This window comes from Calidris pugnax, unplaced genomic scaffold (genome assembly GCF_001431845.1).
Source record: "Calidris pugnax isolate Ruff unplaced genomic scaffold, ASM143184v1 scaffold273, whole genome shotgun sequence".
Lineage (NCBI taxonomy): Eukaryota > Metazoa > Chordata > Aves > Charadriiformes > Scolopacidae > Calidris > Calidris pugnax.
In genome coordinates, this window is record NW_015094508.1 from 303977 (window position 1) to 323869 (window position 19893).

Below are 19893 nucleotides of genomic sequence, written 5' to 3' on the forward strand. Positions count from 1 at the left end.
GGGGGGGGGGGGTGTCCCTTTTCTGCCAGTGTACAGAAAATTACATTTTTTGTTTTTTCCCATGTCTGTATTCCCTTAAGGCAGAATTTACCTGGCCTGTTGCAGCTAACTGGGTCTTAAATACTCATGCAGTGGTAGAAGCAGTGACATGGAATCTCACAGTTACCTCTCTCCCTATTCCTTTTGCAGCACACTTACCTCAAGCTAGCGTGTTTACAGTATTGCCGGTGTGTTTCAGAACTGTAATATGGGTGGGTAAGCCCTATCTGCTACAGGTGAGGAGACCAGCAGTGGATGAATTGCTCCTCTGGCTGCTGTGCATTGCTGTTGTGTTCAGAGGCACGCAGGCCTTGCCTTTGGCTCTCCGAGTCCCTTTGCTGGTGAACAGGAGCAGTAAATGGAGTTGGCTGCTGTCAGGTGTCTCTTCTGCCTTGTTAGCGAGGGCAGCACTTGGAAGGTGGGAAGAAACAGGTGGAGAATTGAGAGATGCAGCAAAGCATCTGAAAGGGTCAGTGAGCAACAGCAGGAGGAATGTGAGAGACTGGACAGGAAGGCAAGAGAAAATACAAATAACAGATAAGGAGAAGGAATGAGATGAATTTGAAAGGAAATTGCTATGGGGAATGTGTGCGTGTATCTAAATAGCATTCGTGGAAAGCCTTTGTGTTTTCATCTGTAAAAGCATTAAAGCTAGTGGTTGTAAATGCCAATGAAGTCATGTCAAAGTTTGTTTTTCAATTTTAATAGGAAAAAAGTATCTCTTGCAGAAGGAGCAGTTTCATCTATTCAAGGAACTTAATAGTATATTGGTGCCGTTAAAAAGCTTTTAAAATGCAGGCTTTTTAATTGATACTGGGTGAATTAAAATAAAAACTTCTTTTGCATTTGATTTACCACTGAATAGTGGATTAAAGGGAGGGAACTGGAGATAAATGGGAAAAAATCATTGGAGACTAGGAATTAAAATGAAATGTAAAAGACAAGACTCCATAGTGGAGACTAGGAATTGTAGATGCCCTATGGAAAGCTTTGTGTTTTTGGGAGTTGGATGCTGAGTTCCTGGGAGCTGAGTGAGACAGATGAAGAGATTCCTGTGTTCCTCCAAAACTCGTTCTCATGGAATTCTGGCAGGTCATGCTGGCAAGAGTGTGGAGAAAAGGAGCTGAAGGGTCTGTGTGTGTGTGTAATTTTATAGACCTGGAAGAGCACTCAGTGGATTCCAGGAGCTCTTATTTGTCTTAATTTTACACCACCTTGACAAGGAAAATTTGAATCTAAGAGCTGTCAAGGAGCTATTGCCACTGTGATTGGTCTTTGGTGCTTCAGTTTTTGTCTTGTCACTTCCTTAAAGTGTCTTTTCAGTCTGCTGTGGGCTCTTGTTTTAATGAGTGTGTCACATCCCCTGTTCACAGTTGAAATGCTTTTGGTAACAACCAGCTGGTAGGCACCCTAACTGACCAGTTGGGGAGAGAAGTTCTGAACAATGCTTTAGTTTCTTCAGAGATGGATTTGAATGTGAAGTCTCTGAAATAAATTAACTTCTTTCTTTCTATTGTCTTTTGGGCTGTTTAAGCAGTAAGTGGCTGGTCAAAAAGTAATCTGTAGCCTCAAAAATATCAGCTGGGAGGTAGATAACTGAGCCTGCTACCTCAAGGCAGCATCTGGTCTATTTTACATGGGCTTGTATGTTGGAAACCTGCCATGTTTGGGTCTAGGGGCATCTGGAGGCTAAACCCATCCTTTTCTGCTTATAAATACAGATTGGGTTCATGTGTTGTTTTACAGACTGGGTGCTAACAGGCCTGGAGCATTTCTCCTTTCTGGCTTGGATGTAGAGGGCTCTAGAGAGCAGCAGAGGGGGTTGTTCAACAGTCTTAGTTATGTGTTTAGTAGGAATATCTGATAACTGCATTGTATCTCTCAAACTACCTACAGTAATAATATTGTTTCTTTTTCTCAAAAGGATGTCTTTCCCTGTGGATAAGTTGAACAGCTACAGTCATGAGGACTTGGAGAACTCAGCAGAGGAATACTTGGCTGACCTTCGGTGTAGGAGTCCAAACTGTCTTGAATTCTTATCTCTGCCAGACCGCAGGAAAGTAAGAACTCGCAAATACCTCAGTACCAGTTTTCCTGATACACTTGTAGATTTAAAAGATTTAAAAAATCCAGTTCATAACTATTGAGATACAAAAGCTTTGCTAAAATAATTTTGTATTTTCCAAATTCATGCTTGTTAAGTTACTACTTTTTTTGTTTTGTAACTGGGTTTACATCTGGGCATCAGTGACTATTTGCTGCTTCTAGGTGATGGATCTGTATGCATTAAGTAATTGTTTTAAAAAAAGTTAAAATCTTAACTGAAGAGTCAAACGTTTTCCTGTAGAGCAGTAACTCATGCAGTCAAAAAGTCTGTCATCATAACTAAGGGATTCATAATTTACAAAAAGAGCCAGTTAGCTTCAGTATCTCAGTCCTTCAGTGTTCTTCATTGTTAGGTTCAGCTCATGATCAGCAAGTTTCACTAATTAAAGAGGTTGTTCTTTTCTTTTTATCTGAAATATTATTCCCTTCTGCTGTTAGGAGCTGTAGTAAAGGCTGGGTGTAACATTTCTTATTTTTAACACTTACCCCTTGTGTGATAAGCTGGTCAGTGTTGGATCTGTCTAGATCAGTGTTTCTAGTAGAACTAGTACCAATAAAAGCAATGGGGTATAACTTTAATGAATAATAAGTGACCTGAGAGGATTCTCTATGGGAAAAAAGGTCAATGCTGCAGATTCCTTGGCAAAAGCAGAGTCTTAAGTATTTTCTGCATTTCTGCAGGTGCTGTTTGTCTAAATATTTGTATTATAATCCTTGTTTGTGGTATAGCATATCGTAATCTTCTTAAACTGGGTAAGGAAGTCTATTTACCACACCATTAATGTCTGTCTAGTTTTTATGCATTAATTAAATATTGAAAACATGTGAATTTAAATGTCAACATGCATTTCCACAAAAGTACTCAAATCCTGAAAGGTGGATTGATTTTTTTACCCTTCTCATGTTGTTCCTGACGGGAAATCAAGCAGACAACCTTGGAATTTCTAAAATGTGTGCAATTTAAGGGGAAAAAAACCCCCACCTTTTGAATCCAGCATTCCCAGCTTAGCACATCGTGTTAACAAACAGCAGTTTTGCTGTATCAGCTTATTTCTGTGCTTGGCTGCCTGCGTTGTTCTTCTGTTGGCTTTGACAGCTTGCACAGCTGGGGCAGTTGAAGTGAACATGCTTCTGGCTCTCTGTACACCTTACTTCAGTTGTGCACATAAATGCAAACTGCCAACAGTAGAGAGCTGTAACAGTATTAATTACTGTAGCTAAAGCTGCCAGAGCTCTTTGTAATGTAGTCTGTCTTTAGGAAGAAATGTCTAAAGAGCTGGGGTCTGATGCTTGTCCTTTATAGTTCAGTTAACTGTTTAGCACTTGGTTTTCAATACTCATCTTGCTTACCCTGCTAAACATTCTCTGTATATTTTACTAGTGTTGTTTTAGGAAGAGTCTATTGAAGTATTGTACACTCTTGTTTCAGATTCCTATTAGGTTGACAACTGTGGGCTTCGTTCCTCTTTATGGTGAAGAACAGACACACAAACTTCTTGCCTTGTTTGCACCAGGAGACTTGCTCACAGGTTTCATTTTAAGATTTTAATCCATATGTTGCTGTTGCTGTTTCTTTTTCTGTGACAAATACATGTAACCAGGCCCTTGCTCATTCCATGCTAGTGTACCTCATAACTTTGCCACTTCTGCATTTGTTGTTGATTGTGTTCTTGTTCCCCTACTATTATTTTTGTTGTGGATTCATACACCTGAATGGTAGAACTTTACATGGTAGTTAAAGTAGAACTGGACCCATTGAATTCAGAAGATATGTAGCAAAATAACAAGGTGCTTATCTGAATCTTGATCTCTGTATCTCTTTATGTACACATCACTTCTCCAAAAGGAATTTATTGAGCATTCATAGAAGCCCTTTAATTTAGATGCCCTTTACTAGCAGTGATTGATTAGCATCAAGTGTAAATTTGTCTTTAGCTTTAAGTCCTAACATAGCTCCTAAGTCCTAACAGGTTAAAGTGACATCTCACTGGTTTTAGGGGGTTTTTACTCCCTTTCTCTCTTCCCTTCCAGTCTTTCACGTTTCCTTCTGTTTCCATTTGATGCCATGTATGAGATTGCCAAGTTTGCCACAAATGCCCGTAGATGAAATTCTTCCTGATTGTTAATCCCATGGCCATCGGCCTTTTTACATTCATCTGACTCCCTAAAACTTGCACAGTTTCAGTATCAATATCCATTAGCAACCCAAAACTACAGCACATGTATGAATGAGACTCTGCTTGGCAGGCCTAGTTTTTAGTGGAAGGAGGTACTAGAGCACAGTGGTGAAGGGTAGTGGTTATGTCTGAAAAACAGTGTCTGGATGTCATACTGCACAAAATCTGTGTTTGGTTTTATTGTTTCAGTTTTCAAACAAGTGTTGGACTAGGAAGCATTGCATATGGGAGGGTGTATAGCACTGCATCTGATGTGATAGGGTGGTAAGAGCTACATTAATATAGTGCCAACTAGAAGGTGCTTAACTTGGGTTTTACAGTGTTATTCCTAATTGTTTAGCAGCTTTAATGAATATGTTTCTTTTGGAATGGTAAGAATCACTAACTTCTTATTTCCCCTTGTTTCTTTCAAGCTGTAGCCCTGTATCTTGCTGGCCAGTGGTGGTCAATTGATGACATTGTGAGAACATCTATCCCTGCTAGACAGGGGCTTCATCAGGTAAAGCGCACCAACATTCACCTAGCGATTATTCTTATCTTTGAAGATAATGGCAAACAGCTAGAGTGCAAGGTCAATAGGAATAGAGGAATAGGTACTATAGAAAAGGGAACTTGGTTGGGAAGAGAATATCTGGAGCAAGAGTGTCTTCAAAGAATAGCTTCATATGCAAGCTATTTAGATGTTAATGATGTTAAGAGTTTTTTCTTTACTCTTTAGAGCATCCTATGTTTGGTTGTATTGAAATGTCTTAGAATGGTGCGGTGTACCATAGCAGTACCTGTTGGTCTTACCAGGAGATTAGTAAGGTGAAAAAATTGTTGGCAACCAGTTTGATAGAGGCAAGTGGGGGCTAGTGTCTTGCAGTGGCAATACATGAGGTTTGGGAAAGTTAGTTGCTTGGTGTCTGTTTAAATGTTTTATCATTGACCTTTGTTACCACTACTGACATCTATGTAGCATGGAGTTTTAATTTTTTTCCAAAACTGGAAATCTGTTTTTCCAGGAGTGTGATTTCTATCTACCTGCTCATGGAATCTGAGCACTCATCTTTGATTTTTGTATTTCTTAAATTATTCTAGAGAATTTGATATGTAGCCTTGTTTTCCATGTCCAGTGGTGATTAAATCAGGAAAGGTAAATCTTCTACAGGTAGAGTAGCTGAGAGAAGAGAACATGGGGATTGGGAAGAGAACATGGCTCCTCCGTTCTTCCTTCATAGTGGGTAGTAGAGTGGTGTACTTATATTTCATACGTAAAGGGGACCCAGCAGGAAGGAGAAAAAGATATTGAGTTCCTAGTTCCATGCCACAGAAACTGTTTTAACGAGTTCTTCCATTGCATCATATCCTGATGTCTGCCACTATCAGCAGTGATTGAGTGTGCCAAGTCCTGTTACCCTGTGGGATTCATCATTTCTTCTTTGTAGGACTCCAGTTACCTGCTAGCGTGGGAATTCTGAAGCTGGTGTACTGCTGTTGTTTGACGAATGTTTCTTAAATCCAAAATTAGTTTTGAGTTAAAATAAATCCCACCTAGTGCCCCACTACCAGCACTTCTTAGCTTTTACCCATAGGATTACAAGTGACATTAAAGTTGTGAAATACCCTCTGTTTATGGTAGTGCTTTATATTTAACCCATGGCTATGGCTTCTGATCATCTCCTTGCCCTCAAACCCAAGAGCTTCATCCTGCTTTAGCATTTACAGCTTCTCTTGACTCCATCTATGGCTGTATTAACTGGCAATTTTGAAAAATAAGGTTCCTGATCTGAGAGTATTAACTAATCTGACCACTCTTCTAAATGTTCTGTTTCCTTAGGTGAAATCCGTTGGAGAGAGGATTGTTCTCTATGTTCTGAATCGAATTATCTATCGGACACAAGAAATGGGAAGCAATGAGATCCCATTTCTCTGTCATGGTAGCAATGACTACGCTAAGATCTTGTGGAAAAAAGGAGAGGCTATTGGCTTCTATTCTGTTAAACCTAAAGGTAAAACACTTGAGTGTTGTGGGCTTTGGGGATAAAGCGGAGAGACAGAGTTTGAGGAATATTGTATGTAGTGGATTTTATAAGCCTTGTACACGTAATGAGTTGGTGTTTTCCTGAAATCGTAAGAGGTCAGTTGCAGTTAAAATTTCTAGCTTAAATGCTTATGTGCTTTGGCAAGCTAAGGAAGTTCTTACATTTCTTCACATTCTACAAAATATATTTAAAACTGTAGAAATGAGATACTCAAAAGCTTTTTTTATTCTCTTTTTCTGGAGGACAATTGTTTACAGTTGAATTGGGCTGTGCTTTGGTTGTTTTGGTTTGTGGTGATTTTTTTTTTTGTTTTTTGCATAGCTCCAGAATGCAGAGATCCTGTTTATTTTAAATGATTGTAGAATCAGATGTTGTTATCACTGTCATGGTTTAACCCTGCTGGCAACTAGGACCACACAGCCATTCAGTCACTCCCCACAACTACCCGGTAGGGTAAGGAGAAGGAGGAAAAGAGAGGAAAAAAATCTCATGGTTTGACATAAAGACAGTTTAATAAAACAGTAACAGAAGAGGAAAAAAAATAGTAGTAATGGTAAGAGAGTATGCAAAATAAGTGGTGCCATACAACTGCTCTCGCTACATGATGAATGATTGCCCAGCCTGTCTTGAGCAATGAATATGGATTTCTGCCCCTAGACAGTCCCCATTTATATCCTGAAAATGATGTCTATAGTATGGAAGACTCCTTGGGCCAGCTTGTTCTGTCTGTGCTCCCTCTCAGCTTCTGTGTGAAGCTGAAGAAGCCCTTGACTTAATATGAACATTACTTGGCAACAGCTAAAGCAATGTGTTGTCAAAGTTATTCTCATATCAAATCTAAAACTGCATCTACTAGGATGAAAACTAACTATCCCAGATGAAACCAGGATAATCACTTAAACATTATGAAGTCTTATGAACCTTAAGTTCAGCAAAGACAAGTGTAAGGGCTGTCACCTGGGAAAACATAATCCATAAACCTGGCTGGGGAACGTCTCTGTGGAAAAGGACCTGAGGTTCAATGTGAGTGAACAGTGTGCTGCAACAGCAAAGAAAGCCAACGCCTTGCTGGGTTGCATCAACAAGGGCATCACCAGCAGACATAAGGAAGTCATTATCCTACCCTACTCAGCACTTGTCACACACACTTGAAATACTGTGTTCGGTTTTGGTCCCTGCTATGAAGAAAAGATGTGGACAGGCTGGTGAGGGCCCAGAGAAGGGCAACCAAGATGATGGAAGGACTGGGAAGCCTGCCATATGAGGAAAGGCTGAGAGAATTGTGTTTGTTCAGTTTTGAGAAGGCTTACGGGAGACCTTTTCATCACATTCCAGTGATTAAAGGATGGCTACAAAGAAGATAGGGACTCCTTTTTTACAAGGAGTCACAGGGAAAAGAAGAGGGGTAATTGATACAAGTTAGTCTGATTGGACATAAGAGGAAAGTTACTCACAATGAGAACAATCAGCCCTTGGAATAATCTCGCAAGGGAAGTGGGGGATTCCCCAACATTGGACATTTTGAGAAGGCTTACGGGAGACCTTTTCATCACATTCCAGTGATTAAAGGATGGCTACAAAGAAGATAGGGACTCCCTTTTTACAAGGAGTCACAGGGAAAAGAAGAGGGGTAATTGATACAAGTTAGTCTGATTGGACATAAGAGGAAAGTTACTCACAATGAGAACAATCAGCCCTTGGAATAATCTCGCAAGGGAAGTGGGGGATTCCCCAACATTGGACACTGTTAAGATTCAACTGGACAGGGTGCTGGGCCAGCTTGTTTAGACCATTTTTTTTGCCAAGAAAGGTTGGACCAGATGATCCTTGAGGTCCCTTCCAACTTGGTATTCTATAATTTTATAGCAAACAGCATAGAAACTTTGTTCACAGGCACAAGATTTAGCTACACTTAACAATAACAAGATACTCCCTTTCTGACAAAATGTGTGGAAGGAGATTACAATTGAATTATTCCATTTTTCTGTTAATCATAATAATTTCCCTTTACTTATTTTGCAATTTATTGTGTTTTTCATTAAATATTGAATAAAATATAGTGTTTGGGTAGTCTGTTTACCACAGTTAGCACTTTGTAGAACATTAATATCTGGATCAAGAGATGAAACAAAGCCAGACTGTTTCTCCTAGAGGGGGTTAACTAATTTAGGATTAAATGGAGGCTTTCCTCGACTTACATATGTGTCTTTGCAAACTGTTAAAATAATAAGATAATCAACTGCTTGGCTCAATGGCCTATCTGATCTGGCAATCAAGATGGGAAGGCAACCAGCTAATTTGTTCTGATTGTCTTTGTTATCTTCTTGTGTTTTTTTCTTTTTCTTTTTTAAAGAAATAATGCATTTTATAATTTGTATTAGACTCAGTATTTTTAATGTCAAAATTGCTGTAGTGTGGTGGTCATGAAATAGTATGTACATTGCAGTGGTTTTTGTTGTGGCCTTATTGTGGAAATTTGAGTAGTGGTTCTATTTTTAGTCTAGAATGGGGGCACTTCTGTAGGTGGCACTGAAGTTCTGCTACACTAATGCAACTGTTAAATTTCTCATCATGCCCTCTCATTTGCTAACTCAGGACAAGTAAACACTGAAGGCTAAACTTTCTAGGCATTATCAATATTTAACCCATGTTTGATTGTGTGCTGTATTCTCCAAATGAATAGTCTTTGTGGAGAAACACAGCTTTGGAAACAGTGAGGAAAGAGTGGTGGAGCTTGACTGATATCCTGAAGGGTACTTGAGTGATGTAACATCTCTGCCCACCTTTTCCTTGCTTGAAAAATGAAGATAAATATATTCACTGATCTTAAAAGTTCAAGGTTGCAAAGACTAACTAAGTTGTATAGACAACTGTATGCTTCTCTTTGGCCCTGTTAGAGGAAAGGGCAATTCTTGGTGTGGTTCACACTGACTCTCAAATCAAGGGCCTGAAAATAGACTGGATAGTTGAAAGGCTATCCAATGCCATTATATGGCATCCCTTTGTCACCACTGAGTCCACAGCTACCCTGTGAATCCTCTGATACTGAAGTACTTGTGTTGTGACTGTGTATTTCATCTTTGTTTAGTTAAAGATAATGTATCTTTTATGGGGAAATTCCAGTGTAGAGTGTCTTAAGATTTTTTGTGGTTTCAGCTAAAAAATTGGAATTATTGTTCCAGTCTTCAAACAAGAGCTGATTTATAATCCTCCTATCTGTCCCGAGGAGTGATATAGTCTACATAAAGGCGCAATTCAAGAATTTTGTCTCCTTTTCCCTCCTCCCTCTTTCAGCTTTATTTTTAGTGTGGATTTCCTATGGAATTACGTAGTGAGATTTCAAAGTGAGCCTTTCCTCTCCATCTCTGCTATTCTTTTCTGGTACTACAGACTTTCTTTAACATATTAATCTATTAATATACCTTTGCAACATTATGAAGCTTGCCCAAAGATCCAATAAATGGCTGACAGCAATTTTTTTATGAATGTTATAAATTATAAAAGTCTTTATTTGAATATACTAAAATCTATGCTGCAGCATGTCAATGCTGAAGTAGTGATTGATATTTTCCCCCCTCCTATTATTTCAGGAAGTGTTTGCAGCACTTATCGCAGTCAGACTTACTGTCTGCCAGTGCTAGACACAATATTTGTGAGAAAGAAGCATCGTGGGAAAGACTCTGGGCTAATCATATTGGAAGACTTTGTGAAATCCTTTACTGAAGGCCCTCTCGGTTTGCGATACCCGCTGTCGTCCTTCACATACACAGGCAATCTCCTTAATTTATTCTTCTATTCTTTGTGCTTTCTTTAAGTGTCCAAAAGAGTGTTGTCATTCAAGATCCATGTTTCTGGCTGCTTGATCAGTTTTTATATAAAACGTTCTGCTCTTCAGTGAAGGTTAAAAATTCTGATTTGTTCAAGGTGAAAGTAGTTCCTGATAAGATTTTTAATCCTATACATTAGATTATTGGATCTCTGTTGGTTTGCTGCTACTGTGTGGGCTGATGCGTTTCTGTGTGTGATCTAATGTGTGTTGTCTTTGTAGCACCTTTTTCTTGCTCCCAAGTGTCACGATGTCATTTAATTCATGCTTTCTCAGAACTTCAGGTCAAGTGCACATACTAGGCTATGTTTTAACTTAGAGGTGAGACGGCACAATTCTAATATATGAGGAAAACACTGTCTCTTCTGTTAGCACCCCAATAGGGTTATATTATCTAGGAAATGGCACGCATCCTGGAAACAATATTGCTTGGGACAGTTTTCAGGCAAGAAGCACATTTCCTTTGCCCTGTTTCTCAAGGCTTGTCTTAACTCTTAGGTCATCTGCCAGGTTTCTTTCCATGAACATTTTCATCTGGCTGCCTTAGCCACTGCACATTTTCTGCCTTTCCAAGTACCACTGTCTGTTGTTGAATCTGACTAGATGTGGTTTGTTAAGCTTAAAGTAGCAAATTTATTAGAATTTAATGACTAATCTATTTCCCTGCTCAGGGGATCTTGTCCACTGAGATTATGCATCAGTAGTGAGTCAGGTGAACAATGGTAGTTTTCTTCATAGCTGCTACAGAATAATGTCAAAGCATGCCTCTCCACATGGATGTTTAGTACATGTATATGTATAAGGAGAAAAGAGGTGGAGGGACAGCAAAGAAGAAAATACTCCAGAAGTGAACAGTGGGTTAATGATAAACCGTGCAATGATGATGTGTTTGCGTTCTCAAAGAGTACTTGTCATGAGTGTGTATAATAACATGGGGTGGCAAAAATCACTTGACTATATCCTCTGCCTGAGAGCCCTTCCATCCTGGCTTGGGTCTTGAGATTGGCAGGGACAGTGACCAGTGAAGTTGTAAAACTCAAGTGGGTGCTTAGAGAAGAAGAAAATCCCATCCATCTTTGTTTGCAGTTTAAGATAATAACTTTAAAAACTGACATACAGCCAACTATATAGTATGTGTAATATAGTGGTTTTTCTTATGTTTGTTCAGCTTGTAAGCAATATCTTGAGAAGTACCCTGGGGATCATAAACTTTTGTGGGAAGTGGAGGGACCAGGATGTTGGTTCCAGAGATCAAATATTATGGCTATGCTGCAAAATGAAAAGAAGCTCAAAATGGAAGGTATGGATGCTTTTTTGTTGTTTTCTGACACTTTGTAAAAGTTGAACAAACACTCTACAAGTTCAACAGTGACTGCTGTGAACACTGCCCATGAAAACGAACAGAAAGATTTTATTTGTCCTGAGATCTTTGAGATCATACTTGTAATGGTTAATTGTTGTATAAAGGTACTGTAACTTTCTATTTTCCTGTTTCCTCTTTTAAATCTTAACAGCAGAAGCCTTACAGGAAGAAGAGAGTTCCCAAGCAGACAGTAATTTTCAGCAGTCTGCAGCAGTATCTGAAGCTAGTGGACAGAAGACTGATCTAGAAACACAGCCAAGTGTAGGTACACAGATTGTCATACCTATATTACTGTGTTCATTTTTGAGCACCTCACTATGGAGACATTTTGGTGCTGGAGCATGTCCAAAGATGAGCAACAAAGCTTGTGACAGGTCTAGAGCACAAGTCTGTGAGGAGTGGCTGAGGGAACTTGGTTGTCTAGCTTGGAGAAAAGGAGGCTGACCTTATCGCTCTCTACAGCTACCCGGAAGGAGGCTGTAGAGAGGTGGGGGTCAGTCACTTCTCCCAAGTAACAGGTGATGGGACAAGAGGAAGCAGTCTCAAGTTGCACTAGGGAAGGTTTAGATTGGATATTAGGAAGAATTTTATCCTGGAAAGAGTTGTCAAGTGGTGGAATAGGCTGCCCAGGGAAGTGGTTGAGTCACTGTTCCTTTAGACTGAACATTAGGAAGGAATTTTTCACAGAAAGAGTGGTCGGGCATTGGAATAGGCTGCCCAGGGAGGTGGTTGAGTCACCATCCCTGGATGTGTTTAAGGGACGTTTAGATGGGGTACTGAGAGATATGGTGTAGGGGAGGACTATGTAGAGTAGTTGGACTTCATGATCCCAAGGGTCTTTTCCAACCTGAATGATTCTATGATTCTATGTGGTGCTTATGGGCATGATTGTGGTAGACTTGGCAGTGCTAGGTTAATGGTTAGACTTAATAGTCTTAAAGGCCTCTTCCAACCTAAACAATTCTTTGATCAAAAAGGCTTGAGAGCTTTTAAGTTTTCTATGCTCATGTAATGTCTTGTCCTAGTCTTCTGACTTTAATTACCTGTTCTTCATATTCAGTAAATATTTTAAATTTCTACAAAAGAATGCATTTCTGAGCTTAAGAAATTAAGGGTTTCAGCACATCAGTAAGTTTGATCAACTGTGTTATGCTTGCTAGATATTTCTATTTCTCAAAGGTTTCAAAGAACAGTCCTGGGTTATGTAGAGAGTTTGTACTTTCTCTTGCAGCCAGTCTGACAGAACCAATGGCTTTTACCAGAAAGGGATATATCTTTTTTTTTTTTGGTGGCATTGTTACTGGAAAAAAAATCCCCAAGGTATGAGAAATGCTTTTGTCCATCTCATTATAATTGAATTGGTTCAAGTGGGCACTTTGTATAAAGATAGATGCTTTTGTTACTTTTTTGGGTGGATGTTATTCTATCCACTGCTGTAACATCGATGACTAAGCTGGGGTTAAAAATACTTTTTTTTTTTTGTGGGTTGGTGGGGTGTCCCTGTGAATATAGAGCATTTGTGGTATAGGTGTCATGGTCTATAATTTGAGCTGTGTGCTAGCAGCTTAGAGGAGGGGAGAGTATTTCAACTGGCCCTGAGATTAAAGAGTCTAGAAAGGCTATTGAACAGTAGAATCATTGTAAGAGTGGAGAGAATGGAGAGACATTTTTATAGAAGTGCACATTCATATCACAGTTCAATACAATGGAAAGTGTTTAGTTTGCATTCAGAGTTACACATTGTCCATATAGGACTGCAGCTTTCTTTGTATGTATTTGAAGTATCAGTCAGATTTCAGCTACATATGGATATGTGGTCATGAATATATTTGTGTCTGTGAATATTACAAAGCTGTTGCTCTATCTCATTTGTGTTCTGAGCCCACACAGAATGTGCTTGAGAATAACTTGGAGCTCCAAATAACAGTGAGCATGGATTTGTGTGCTTCAGAACTGTCTGTGGTATTGGCGTGACTGTACTGTCATAGAAGTCAATGCTTTAATTGAAAACAGGAGATAATATCTCAGTTGATACTCTCCGCTTTTAGTATCTACACTTCACATTTGAAATGTAAGTCAAATATTGCTTTTCCCAGTTGGAAAGTTGCATTTTCCAAAGCAAAACTGACAGCAAAGTAGTGATATTTTTAGTCTCTAAATTACCGGGAACAACAATTCATAGTTGTCTTCCATTTCATAAGCCCAGAATGGATTAAAAGCAGCCCTGAGGAAAAGGACTTGGGGGTGCTGGTGGATGAGAAGCTCAACATGAACCGGCAATGTAAGCTGACAGCCCAGAAAGCCAACAGCATTCTGGGCTGCATCAAGAGAATTGTGGCCAGCAGGTCGAGGGAGGTGAGTCTGCCCCTCTGCTCTTTGGTGAGACCCCACCTGGAGTACTGCATCCAGCTCTGGAGTCAAAGGACACGGAACTGTTAGAACCGGCCCAGAAGAGGTCCATGAAGATGTTCAGAGAGCTGGAGCAACTCTCCTATGAAGACAGGCTGAGAGACTTGGGGGCTGTTCAGCCTGGAGAAGGCAGTGTTCTGAGAAGACCTTGTAACAGCTCTCCAGTGCCTGAAGGGGTCCTACAGGAGAGATGGGGAGGGACTCTTTATTAAGGAGTGTAGTCATAGGACGAGGGGTAATGCTTTAAAATTGAAAGAGGGGAGACTTAGATTAAATATGAGAGAAATTCTTTACTGTGAGGGTGGTGAGAAACTGGAACAGGTTGCCCAGAGAAGTTGAGGATGCCCCATCCCTGGAAGCGTTCCAAGGTGAGGCTGGATGGGGCTTTGAACAACTTGGTCTAGTGGGAGGTGTCCCTGCGTGTGGCAGGGGGGGCTTGGAATTCAATGATCTTTTAAGGTCCCTTCCAACCCAAAACATTCTATGATTCTGTTTGTGACAGTATCTTGAGCATTATCAGTGATTTTTAGTTTCAGATTCCAGTAGTGATCATATCAGCAAAACTACCTAAAAAAAGTGTTTTGGTTCTACAGCTATATGGATATAGTTGTAGATGACAGCAGAGGGATAGTAGCTTTTACAATTTTTGTTGCTGTATTAAGAACTCAAGAAGATGGTAGATACCAAAGTGCTCCAACTCCTCATAGCTTGGTAGAATTGCTGGCAGCTGTCGTCTTGGCACCTGCAATATCTATAAGCAGTTCTGCAGTGCTTTGAAAACTTTTGGACCACCAAACAAAATAAAACACCCCACCTTTGCCCAAACCAGCAAAAATATTCCCCAACTTTCATTTTCACCTTTAGCTTAATGATCCCTGTTTTGTCTGGTTTGGTGCTAGAATAACTTAATAGTCTACAAATTCTTACTTAACTCACTTGAAACTATTTCAAGCAGCAGAATCTAGATGTGCCCACTTTTTGCTGACATTCTTGGATAGTACTGGAAGTGAGGCTGGAAAGGCAACAGAAAACCTGAATGCTGGTTATTGCCAGTTCTAGATGACTTCCAGGAGCTAAGAAAGAAGATATAACTTTAAAATGAAGTGTACAGGTTGTACCAGTTCAGAGTATCAAATGCTTGATCACTGAGTCCTTAGCTAACTTGAGGAAAAAATGGAAATACTGGGATGGTGGGGAAGAACAAGAGGCAAGAGAGCTCTAGGGAGAAGGAACTATGACATAAGCAGCCTCTTGTGCTGACTGTGTATATAACCAGCATTACTGCTGAATCGCTTAGTTTTGTTTTTTCTTAGTTGATGGTTTTTTTTAACATGGGCTGCCATACTCTGTTGCATGCCACAGTAAAAAAAAGACTAAAGTAAAACAAAAACTTAAAAATAACTTTCCTGTTAGATTTTTGTCAGCAACTGTAGTGGAGTCCCTAGGGTTTATACAGAAAGGAGAAACAAAAGAAAAGACTTCTAGCACTTAATTTATGTAGATACCTGTTATAAATTGAATGGTTAGGAAAAAAACTTGGTAGTGTTGTTTATAATGACAAGTTACTTTTAAGACTTATCTTCTATGTTGAAGTAAAATGCAGAAAAAACATTGATCCTTGTAATGAAAATAGTAAATAATAAATTGAGAAATAAGATACTTGCATGTAAATATCTTGCATTAAGAATGGTTGTAGCTGCTGTTCCATGACTAGATGATCTGAAAGGTCCCTTCCAACCTAGACAATTCTATGATTCTATGAAATAGCAAGTGCTTTAGAAAGAGATTGCAGCCACAGATAGAGAGATGAAAGTATTGAAATCAATTCAGAAGGTTTTGGAATAACATTAGCTTTGCTTTTTCTTCACAGGCTGCATCTCAAAGTAAAGAATCAACAGAGGTTGATGCAAGCACATCTGAAGGTAAAAATAACCTTGATTATCAGTACTGCGATTACTGTCAATTAATAGGTTAGCAGGGTCTTTTACTGCTTTCAATCTTATCATATTCATCTGCAAAGTGTATAAAAACATGCCTTCTAAGGTGCAGAGGCTTAACTCATAAATCTTATAGATTACTTTAGATAAAATTGTTAGGAGTCTTGGTTAAGATATTATGCATGTGTTCAGAAAAAAAAAGGCACAGTGAAATGTTCTTTTACTTACACTCAGTTGTTTTAATGAAATATTAGGGGGGGGGAAATTACGCACAGATAGACCTTAGAATGCATTTGTTTACTTGCATTTATTTTGTTGGAACATTTTTTCTTTCCTAAGACCCAGATGCAGCTCCTGTTCCCATCTGGACACGAAGCAGTCATCTAAAACGTCCCAGGATAAGAAAAAATGGCAAGGAATCTCCACCTGAAACTTCCAAAGGAGTTGAGGAAAATGCTCCTTGTGTGTCAGAAAGCAGGTAGAGGAGCCCATATTTTACTGATTTCTTATTTTGTTGCATGGGCAGTTGCAAACTACATCAGTGTCTCGCAGTGTGTTACTGGGTATTTCTTCTCCTTTCTTCCTACTTTCTTGATTTTAAAATTTCTGAAAATAAAGCCCAATGTGAGAGAGAAAATTGAGACATCACCTGAAGAGTGATTGCAAAATGTCGTCTCTCTGAAACCTTAGCAGACAGTGGAAATAAGAAAACAGTGAAGGCTGAGGATGTTCTATGATAACGGAGTCTGTATGTAAAACCATCAGTATTCATGGAGCATAGTTTCTTGCAATAATGAAACTGGACATGTATTGACAATGCCATGTGTGATCTTTGGAGAATTGTCCCTTCCTGACCTCTTGTTATGGTGGCATATTGCAGTTAAATAAGGTCTGGTGGTTTAGTCTGAGAGACGGTTACTGCTTGACACTTAATAACAAAAGAGATAGGAGCTGCTGGTCTTCAAAGTCCAGTCTTTTGTTTAGACAAATTCTGATTTAGAACCATCATATCCAAACTTAGATCCCGGAGGAGGAAAAAAGTCATCTTCAGTTTAAAGGATGTTATCCTGTGTAATAATTGTCAAATGGGGATGTGAAGAATTGTGCCACTTGAGTCCATAACGATTCATCCAAACAGGCCCTGAAGTACTAATTTGTACTGGCTTCCTTCCAGAAAGCAGAACGGTGGCTATTTTAAATAAATTAATAAATGGTAAATGGCTCTTTCCTCCCCCATACTGTGAGTATATGTACACTTACGGACACACGCTCCCCACTCCTTCACCCTGTGTCTGTCTCTCTCCCTCTCTCATTCTCTTCCAAAAAACCCCCACTGCAAGCTGGAAAACCTTCTTTTGAAGAACTGAAGATAACCTGGTTATTTTTCTAGGAAATCCCTCAAACTTGTTTCATTAGGTTTCTTTAAATAAAACTAGTTTGGGGCTTTTTGGTTTGGGTTGTTTTGTGGGGAGTTTTTTCATGTAAAACTGAGGTCTTTAGCTAGATGCAGCCAAATTTTTATGTTTAAATTGCTCTGTGGAACTATGAAGATACAGCACTGCTGTCCTGCACTGTTAGTGTATGGCCCTAAGCTGGTTCAGAGCAGCCAAATGGCATGGTTTGATCCTGCCACAGGTTAAATTTTTTGCCCTGTTACTACTAATAATTGGCTAGTTGGTATGTGAAAAGACTAGCCTGTTATTGAGTGTCAGTATTTTGTGCCTTGCAAAATGAAGTCAACGAGGTGCCACTGCACCTTTGAACAAGATGTGTAACATGGTGTTTGTCAGCAGAGCTAAGGGGAATAGACCAGGGTGGCAACAGGGCAGGGTTCTCTCCTTTCATGCACATTAGCAAATGCAGCAGGGTCTTCTGTCAGGAACTTTCCCCTGTGGAGTGCCTTCATCTGAATAGTGGCATCTGGGATAAAACTCTCCAGTATTGCCTTTACTGTGAGATTGTGAAGCAGTCTCCTGCAAATCTATTGCATGTACTTTTTTCTTTGCTTGTGTGTAGTATTTCCACTTCATCTAAGTTTTATCATTTCAAAAATAAGAACTGAATGCTTGAGATGGTGTTAATGCCCACCAGGTGCATCAGAGCTTCATCTTTAGCTGCTGGCTAATTTAATCTCTAGCTGATTGAATCTTCAGCCATCATGATTTTATTTCCTAGAATTATTTTCCAGTCATGGTCTTTGTAATATATGTATATTCAATGATTATACGATTTATTTGCTTCTATAACTCCATAATCTTAAACTGTTCGTGTAGTGGTGGATGGGAGAAGTTGCTTTGTTATTCACCCCTTTGTGGCTTCCAAATATGTAATGGATTACTACTTTCTATATTTAACAAACAAATGTCTAACTTTTATTCCCATAAAATGGAAGTGAGATATCTGTATTTTATAGTTATCAAAGCAATTTTTCCTAGTTGATGTTTAGGTTTTTTCCCCTTATGAGTTAGCCATTTCTTAGATGTACTTAGTTTTCTGGATTCTTATTTCCTATGGCAAGCATGTGATACAGTACTTTATAATTGGTCGTGAAAGAATTTTCCTTTTGAGATCACCAAAATTATGTATTAATCTAAAGGATTAAAGGATATATCTTAATACCTGCTACAGGGTGGAACTTCCTGCCCACACATCTGAAAGCTCTGAAGACTTAATAGAAATACCTGAGGACAATATTGTTGAGAAGGATGGGGAAACGATTGTTGAAAATGAGGGCCAGTCTGCATCAGAAGCAGAGCTACATGTGTCACCCCCTGAGAAACAGAGTGAGAAGGAGGTGAGCTGGATGTGATAGCAATTATGTTTGGAATACAATTACAGTTTCTGTTAAATATGCTATGTTGATCCATGTAACTATCAATTCTTAGATATTTTTTTTTTGTACTGATGCTTCACTGAGAAGTATATCTGAGAAGCTAAGGCTAGTATAGAATTAGCTTCAGGGAATATTCCGTTATATTTATTTTGAACAATAGAGTTCACAGAATCTTCAGTAAGGTGAATTTCTAGCTTGTCTACTAACCTAATTCTCTTAATTGATTTCTTCTACTCGCATATTTTGGAGAACTGGAGTAAGGTCAAGCTCTGATCCAGTGTCTCCAGTTTTTTAAGAAAACTTCCTTTGAAGAAGTCAATAGCTGGTATGCTTCAGTGACTACTGTTGGCTCTTCTTACTTCTCCACTTAAAGCTTACTTGCTTTGATGTTTAAATCCAACTTTTATCTACAACTTGTTAACAGCTTGAATTCTGTGAGTACCCTTTGTGCCTAGTGATGCTCCCAGGGTTTTAGGCTCTTACTGATCAGTGAGAAAGTGGATCTTGCACTATGTGATCAAGGGATGACTGCAGCCTGTATGCTTGTGAGATGCATAAAAACTGCTTGGCTGGACTCCTAACAGTATGAGACACGGTCAGAAATTTAGTGCAGATGACAGTACCAAGCTAATATGCTGGTTAAGTTACCTACTCTGCACTAAGCTGTGTTTTATTAGTACACATTTCTGGGTGCCTGAGCTTCTCACATTAAGTGGCAAATTTACATCACAGATTCACCCACTAATGTTGAGGAACAATGGCTGGGCATAATCTTGACTTAGAAATGTGATTTTTAGGAAACTCCATCAGAACCTCTTAATGGTGAGGTAACAGAGGAAACTGGTAAGACCTCACTTACGGCTGAAGAGGAAACAGCAAATGAAGTTCTAAGTGGTGAATTGAAATTACAATCTGAGAGTCAAGGAGAAGAACCCTTAACACTGTTTGTTCCGTTAATCCTTGAGCCTCCGGCAAAACCTGCAGAAGACACTGTATCAGAGAAGGTGAGACAATTGAAATAAAATATGAACTCATCTTTTCTTCAGAATGTACATATCTTGCTTAACTTTTGTTAAGCAACAGATAGAAAGTAGCACCTACCATCCTACTAAGTTTTTGGGAGAAGCATTTATTAGGCCAGATGATGTAAATCCATAAACAGAATATACTGACATTTCA

At 39.2% G+C, this 19893-nt stretch overlaps 1 protein-coding gene across 5 annotated transcripts in view; it reads left to right on the forward strand.

The window, feature by feature from the left end:
- Positions 1-19893, forward strand: part of LOC106901933 (soluble lamin-associated protein of 75 kDa-like) — a 38511-nt gene that overhangs the window by 13452 nt on the left and 5166 nt on the right. For 3 of the 5 annotated variants that reach the window (XM_014965021.1, XM_014965019.1, XM_014965020.1), the window contains exons 2-12: positions 1964-2099; positions 3575-3674; positions 4736-4821; positions 6142-6313; positions 9937-10116; positions 11341-11472; positions 11687-11796; positions 15815-15866; positions 16221-16359; positions 18510-18675; positions 19512-19718. In XM_014965021.1, the coding sequence (XP_014820507.1) occupies positions 1965-2099; positions 3575-3674; positions 4736-4821; positions 6142-6313; positions 9937-10116; positions 11341-11472; positions 11687-11796; positions 15815-15866; positions 16221-16359; positions 18510-18675; positions 19512-19718 (1479 nt within the window). In that variant the 5' untranslated portion in view covers position 1964. The remainder of the gene's footprint in view (positions 1-1963; positions 2100-3574; positions 3675-4735; positions 4822-6141; positions 6314-9936; positions 10117-11340; positions 11473-11686; positions 11797-15814; positions 15867-16220; positions 16360-18509; positions 18676-19511; positions 19719-19893) is intronic. The other 2 variants (XM_014965022.1, XM_014965023.1) reach the window with 2 other exon arrangements.